Raw genomic sequence first — 7,500 nt, 5'->3', positions numbered from 1 at the left:
GAGAGAGAGGAGGAGAGAGAGTGGAGAGAGAGAGAGGAGAGAGAGTGGAAGAGAGAGGAGGAGAGAAAGAGAGAGAGGAGAGAGAGTGAGAGTGAGAGAGAAGAGAGAGAGAGAGAGGAGAGAGAGAGGAAGAGAGAGGAGGAGAGAGAGTAAGAGAGAGAGTGGAGGAGGGAAAGAGGAGGAGGGAGAGAGAGAAAGAGAGAGAGGAGAGATGAGGAGAAAAAGAGAGAGAGAGAGAGAGAGAGAAAGGAGGAGAGAAACAGAGAGTCTCAAACATTTAAATGTGTCCAACCTTTGGTCATACACACACCTTGTTAAGTACACACTCACACTCACACACACACACACACACACACTCACTCACACAGAGCGACTCCCTGTGTTGTCACACCCATAAGTGTGTGTGTGTGTGTGTGTGTGTGTGTGTATGATTGTGTGTGTGTATGATTGTGTGTGTGTGAGAGAGAGAAGCCCTGTATTCCTTCAGCTGGTCTTTTGTTCCGAGGCACAGAAGTGATTGGGACGGTCTATGAAAGATGGAGAACTGCCACACAGCTGGGTGAGTGTGTGTGTGTGTGTGTGTGTGTGTGTGTGTGTGTGTGTGTGTGTGTGTGTGTGTGTGAACAGTATATGCAAGAGAGGCGCTCTTGTTTGGTTCAATGTCATGTTTGAATAATAAAAGTATTTAAATGTTTGAATAAATAGGAGTATGCGTGTGTGACTATGTGTGAGTGTGTGACTGTGGGGTGGAGGGCTGAGTGAGCCTACACTACAGTGTGTATGTGTGTGTGTGTGTGTGTGTGTGAGAGAGAGTGTGTGTGTGTCTGTGTGTGTGTGTCTGTGTGTGTGTGTGTGTGTGTCTGTGTGTGCCTGTGTGTGTGAGAGTGTGTGTGTACCTCACTAGGATTAAGTAAAATGAATAATATTTGACGTTTGGCTTATTTAGTGAAGATAACTATGTAAGCTGTATTTACTTTGCTGTCTTCACCCACGTAATTTTTCTGTGTGTGTGTGTGCGTGTGCCTGTGTGCGTGTGCGTGTGTGTGCGTGTGCTTACCTGTAGGAGCTCGGTGGAGCTGCTACTGAGCTCATCTCCAGATGACGAGTCTATCCTGCTCTCTTCTCCTCTTCTCCTCTCCCTCTCCTCCTCTCTCTCTCCTCCTCCGTCTCCTCCTCCTCTTCTCCTCTCCCGCTCCTCCTCTTTCTCTCCCTCCGTGTCGGGCACAGGTCGTTGAGGTGATGTGGCGCGCTTGCGTGGCAGGGATCCGTGCTTCAAAGGCGGCTGCACCACCCCTGCGCTGCCAGTAGGGGGCAGGAGCGCCACCCTGTCTGCGGGGCTGGCCGTGGGGCTGGGCACAGGGCTGGGCACGGGGCTGCCCGCTTGATTGGGCGCGGGTGTGAGTGTGAGTGTGTGTGTTCGCTCCTTGAGGGAGGCTGAATTGGGCGCGCCCGTGGGTGTGTGTGTCTGTGTTTGCTCCTTGAGGGAGGCTGGCCGGCGCGTGGCGATGGGCGGCGGGGGCAGCAGGGGTTTGGGGGGTGGCATCAGGGCGCGGCGGGCCTCGCGGACGTACTGGGCGGGCACGTAGAAGGCGCGGCCCCCGCCCTCCGGGCGCACCTGCCACCAGTCGTCGTTGGTCTTCCGCAGCAGCAGGAAGCAGTCCCCCTGGCGGATGCTGATCTGGCGCTCGCGGGACTTGTACTCGTAGTCGTACTCCACCTCTACATACACCTGACCCGGGGCGATGGACAGCTCCGCCATGTCTTTACCGCTCACACACACACTCATACACACTCATACACACACACACACACACACACTCACACACACTCACTCACACACTCACTCACACACACTCACACTCACTCACACACACTCTACCACTCGCTCGCTCGCTCTCTCACACACACACACACACACACACACACACACGCTCACTCACACACACTCACACTCTACCACTCGCTCGCTCGCTCGCTCTCTCACACACACGCACGCTCACTCTACCACTCTCACACGCTCACACACTCTCACTTGCTCACACACTCGTTCAAACGCACACACTCACGCTCAGTCACTCACACTCTCTCTAACACACACACACACACACACTCATTCAGACACACACACTCTCTTTCTCTCTCTATTTTCAGTTTTCTCTCTTTCTCTTTCTATATGTGAATAAGGGCATCTCAACCATTCTCTCTCTCATCCCTACACCCCTCTCCCCATCCTTCTCTCTATCCTTCTCTCTCTCTCTATCCCTCTCTCTCAAGGGAAGGGGAGGGCGGGGTCACTGATCAGCAACAGGTTTCAGCATGGCCTCTTCTGATTGGCTGGCTGCAAAAGAGATAAAGAGAGAGAAAGTGTGTGTGAGACTGGAAACACACACAAACCAACACCAGATAGGACACCATGACACACACATTTTCAAAAGCCACACACATACACGCACACACAGACACACAGACACACACACACACACACACAGCTCTGGTGTCAGGTTGCTCTCTTCTTCGGTCAGATCACTTCAGCTCAAACATTCAGCATTTTACTCACTTCAGTGATTTTCCACACTCTCACACACACACACACACACACACACACACACTCACTCTCACACTCTCACACTCTCTCACACACACACACACACACACACACACACACACACACAGGGAGAAAGAGAGGAAAACCCACACATGCAATACAGGGTATCTAACGATTAGTGTCTTTCAGTATGTGTTGGTGTGTGTCAATTTTGTATCATGTATATACCATGTTATGTATGTATGTTTGTATCATGTATATACCATGTTATGTATGTTTGTATCATGTATACCATGTTATGTATGTATGTATGTATGTTTGTATCATGTATATACCATGTTATGTATGTATGTTTGTATACCATGTTATGTATGTTTGTATGTATGTTTGTATCATGTATACATGTTATGTATGTATGTATGTTTGTATCATGTATATACCATGTTATGTATGTATGTTTGTATACCATGTTATGTATGTTTGTATGTATGTTTGTATCATGTATACATGTTATGTATGTATGTTTGTATACCATGTTATGTATGTGTGTATGTGTGTAATGCTAATCCTGATACATGTACGATCTCATCTCAGAGTCACATGCACACATGACTCTTAACTGGCCCTGTCTGGCGCCATGGCAACCCAGCAAAACCGAGTGTTGCATCAGCACAACACGCATGACGTGTGATCAGATCTGCCTGTTTGCGCACACACACACACACACACACACACACACACACACACACACACACACACACACACACACACACACACACACACACACACACACACACACACACACACACACACACACACACACACACACACACACACACACACACTAGGGGTCTAATATAAAAATTGAGAAGGTAATTCATCTGTTGATTTTCTTTAATTATCAAACACAAACACATGTTTACATTCTTACTCCTGTTAGTAGTATTCCCATGGCAACTCACTCTAGGGCCTAATGTTTACATTCTTACTCCTGTTAGTAGTGTTCCCATGGCAACTCACTCTAGGGCCCAATGTTTACATTCTTACTCCTGTTAGTAGTGTTCCCATGGCAACTCACTTTAGGGCCTAATGTTTACATTCTTACTCCTGTTAGTAGTGTCCCCATGGCAACACACTCTAGGGCCTAATGTTTACATTCGTACTCCTGTTAGTAGTGTCCCCATGCACTCTAACGGTCCAACCCATGACAGCGTAACAATACGCTTCCAAAGCTTTGAGTGGGCGTGGTGTAGCGTGTGGAAATAGCATCACAGACTGGACTAGTGAGCTAGTTAGCAGGCTAGCCAGTTAGTAGGCTATCTAGTCATTCTGTTCAAATAAGCCCAGGATTAAATATATAACATATCAGGAACAACAACAAGCGCATACTAGGCCATCCAAGCCTTTCTTTTTAGCAAATTAAACGACCAAACGATGCCACAGTCCTGCAATTTTCAAACCGTCAGAGACAACACCAAACATTCTGATTGGCTGCTGCCGGGGGAAAATTGCTCCTCATTTGCATAGGATTCAACTTTTTCCAACTTTTTTCGCTCGCTTCGCCCAAAACGGTGGTCTACGTCACAATGGATTGGCTCCCGTTGAAATGCATGGGATTTAGAATTACGCTTCGCACGCTACGCTGTCAAGGGTTCACACCGTAAGGGATGATAATGTTTACATTCGTACTCCTGTTAGTAGTGAAACACCACCTTCATATACGTATATACCGGTGAAATGTCAGCAAGAATAGATACCGCCCATGCATACTGACTACCTCAACTCAGGTCCACACACCCCACACACACACACACACACACACACACACACACACACACACACACACACACACACACACACCATCACATCACTGTACGAGGAACCTAACTACCTCGACTCAGGTACACACCACACACACACACACACACACACACACACCATCACAAAACTGTCTGAGGAAGCTGGCTGCCTCAGGTAAACACCATATACATTACAGCCTGACAGGCATGTACACACACACACAGGCATGTACTGCTGTTGACATCACCCACAGAGAGTACCGAGTTACCCAGATAACGGCTGAACACACACACACACACACACACACACACACACACACACACACACACACACACACGTGTATAGCAGGGGTGCAGTTCCACTTGCTAGCCTTGCTGAGGGTCCTTCGTGCTAAAGACACCTCTTAAGGGGAGAGGAATACAAACGATCACACACACACTCACACTCACACACACCAGCTGCTATTCCACGCTCACCTCAGCATTCTTCTATCACACTCACAGCATGGCGCTCTACTCTGTCTCTCTCTGACAGCCACACACACACACATCGCTGTTTACATACTTACAATTCATGTTATGGATTACATAACATGAGGCTTGGGACGAGAGGGCTATTCTTGTGAAGGAACTCTCAAACGAAGAGCCCACGCACCCACAAAAGTGAGAATTATTTCAGACAGGTAAGGAAATCTAGGGAGCCTTCAAAACGTTCAAAACGAGAGGGCCAGACACACGCGCGATCCTGTGCGAACTTGCTTGAACACCACCTGAGCGAAAGAATTCACCTTACTGGAATGCGTTCCTCCCCCTCCGCCCCCACCCCAGCCCGCCCCACCCCCTCACCTCTCCGGCTGGGGGATGGGACGTAGGTGGGACGATCCCGACCCAAGTGCAACAGGTTCGCGAGTACGCCTACTGGACTCTTCCGGACGGCTTTGAACTCTGAACCGGGTCTGAGGTTCAACCTCTCCCCGGTGCTGCTTTTCAGACCTCTCAAAGACCGGTCGGCAGGATAGCGCGGTGGAGTTCTGTCGTTAACAACGTCACATTAACTAGCAGTAATAAAAGGGTGACAGTTTCCAAGGCAGCCTAAAGAACTTCCAATGATAAATATATAACGACACCTGCCTGCCTGAAAGTGTTGGCTGAGCGAGAACATGTTCTTTAACCACCTCCTTAAGAAGTACTGTCCTCCTCAACATGTTATTGGCAAGCAGTTGCATTAAACCGTACGCAAGGCTCATTAGTAGTTACATTAAATTACGGTAATAAAGTATGGTGTCGTTCTACCTTAGCTCTACGGCTAACTGGCTCTTTATCCGAGCGCGGAGCTCAATCTGATGTAACGTAATGCTGACACGGGCTGACCTCTACACGACAAGATTACAGACGCTGAAGCCGACAGGGTTGCTTTATTTCACAAATTAACCTACCAATGAGCAAACCAAGCTAAGCCGACAATCAATCAACTATGAGAAACTTTAGCTAATGTTAGTTAGCATATCATAATACCTAATTAAACATTAGCGGTTAGCTAACGTTAACTTATGTAGTGTCTGAGTTTGCAGGCTAACGTTAACGATACCTGTTGCTGTTTAACGTCATGCCATGGCCGAAACAGGACAAGGCCTATATGTCCTATTCAGATACAAATATCTCAAGAAAACAGGAGAAATGCCTTCATGTTATGGGAGTGGGACTGCAGTTTAACGTCAAACTAGCTAATGTTCCTAGCACAGCTCTGTCAGGATGGGAACACCTGTGGCGCGCTGACTGCGCGCGGGCACGACAGAACAGGTTTCCTCTCATTCCAGAGAGAGACTCCTGCCGCCTGCGGCTGGGGTTAGCATGAGTTAGCCGACCGATCACACCGTGAAATCCACCCTACAGGTTAGCGATTCCAATCCACAACCAACTCCCAAGTGAACGCCTCTCTTCCCTGCCTAAACAACTTGCTAACGCCACTACTTACCGTAAGTGTTCACAGAAGTATTCCCATGGGAAAGACCGAGTCAAAAGTTTTCCGATAAGCGCAAAGTTGACACGTTGATACGTCCGTTCTGTAGTTAAAGTAGTTCCCGGACACTCCAGTAAGTGTTGGCAAGGCTGAACTCTGCTCCGCTCCGCCTCACATCGCGTTCTTGCTCTCCTGGGCGCGCCCCCGTGCTGGCTACTCTCCCCCAGACTAGCCCAAACCTGTGCCGCGCGCTTCAGGAGGTTATCCGATTAGACTTCGAGACACGTTTGTCCGAGGAAAGACGCGCTTGGTGTCATGGTGTCATCTTGTGGTGAAAGTTGGGAAGTGCCCTTTCTGTGCGTCCAACCCATAGACATATGGTCCAACCAAAGTTTTTGTAACGTCTCTGATCTAACTCATTCTGAAGGGGTATGCAAGCCTACTTCAGACAAATAAGCATTCAATCATCTTTAGGCTGTCTGTCAGAATTAACATTTTCCAACCATTGTTGAGCATAACAGATCAAAGTCAAACCCAATGGGAAGTATTGACTTGACTGTAGGAAATTATTTAATTCAACCAAAAATAATTAAATTGTGGTTTCTACTACACACCAGGATATTGGTCTATTGTCTTTACTGTGTCATCCCTGTGACACGCCTGTCGCCAAGCACGAGACCCATTCTGTCCTCTTTCACTCGCCCGAAACTTCCAGGCTTGTCTCGCACTTCCCGAAACTCACTGCACACGGACGGGAGGTGCGGCGGTGGGGTTAGGACCTGATGTGGGAGAGTTAGCCTAAGATTTACACGTCAGTCACACACCTCTAGGCACTGGTCAAACTAGCTTAGCACATAAAAATAGGTGACGATCATACGTACAAAACTTATCAGGGAACGAATAAACGGATACATAAAAAACGCAATGTAAATGGTGTGTGAGTAACAAGTTTAACTAAGTCCTCAATTGCCATTTATTACCAGCAGATGGCGCTGTGACTATAACTCCGTTGACTCGCGAGAAGCTGAAGCTCATCTGACGAACAGAACCAGGAAGAACGGAATAACAGAACATAAAAACGGGTCATGCAGGCAGAGAGAAGTGAGGCAGTGTGATGGAACTGTTCCACGCACACACGTCAAATAGACACACATGTAAAGGCCAGAGTGTGGAATGAAGTGTACACACACATACAC

General features: G+C 48.1%; 1 protein-coding gene and 1 long non-coding RNA gene across 2 annotated transcripts in view; both read right to left on the bottom strand.

Annotated features, from left to right (window-relative positions):
* Window positions 1-1,811, bottom strand: part of LOC116219464 (rho GTPase-activating protein 12-like) — a 14,540-nt gene extending 12,729 nt beyond the window's left edge. Inside the window, exons 1-2 of the mRNA XM_031562735.2 lie at window positions 1,493-1,811; window positions 1,058-1,438 (exon numbers count right to left, since the gene is read on the bottom strand). Coding sequence (XP_031418595.1) covers window positions 1,058-1,438; window positions 1,493-1,786 — 675 coding nt within the window. The 5' untranslated portion in view covers window positions 1,787-1,811. The remainder of the gene's footprint in view (window positions 1-1,057; window positions 1,439-1,492) is intronic.
* A 345-nt stretch (window positions 1,812-2,156) lies between these two features.
* LOC116219556 lies at window positions 2,157-6,541 on the bottom strand. Its single transcript, XR_004163232.2, has 2 exons — window positions 6,320-6,541; window positions 2,157-2,338 (listed from the first exon to the last, which is right to left on the bottom strand). It is a non-coding gene; the product is annotated as an uncharacterized LOC116219556 (long non-coding RNA).
* Window positions 6,542-7,500: the final 959 nt, after the last annotated feature.

This window comes from Clupea harengus, chromosome 25, assembly GCF_900700415.2.
Source record: "Clupea harengus chromosome 25, Ch_v2.0.2, whole genome shotgun sequence".
NCBI classification, from domain to species: domain Eukaryota; kingdom Metazoa; phylum Chordata; class Actinopteri; order Clupeiformes; family Clupeidae; genus Clupea; species Clupea harengus.
Note: the sequence above shows the minus strand (reverse complement) of the source record. Positions and strands in the feature narration are given on the sequence as shown.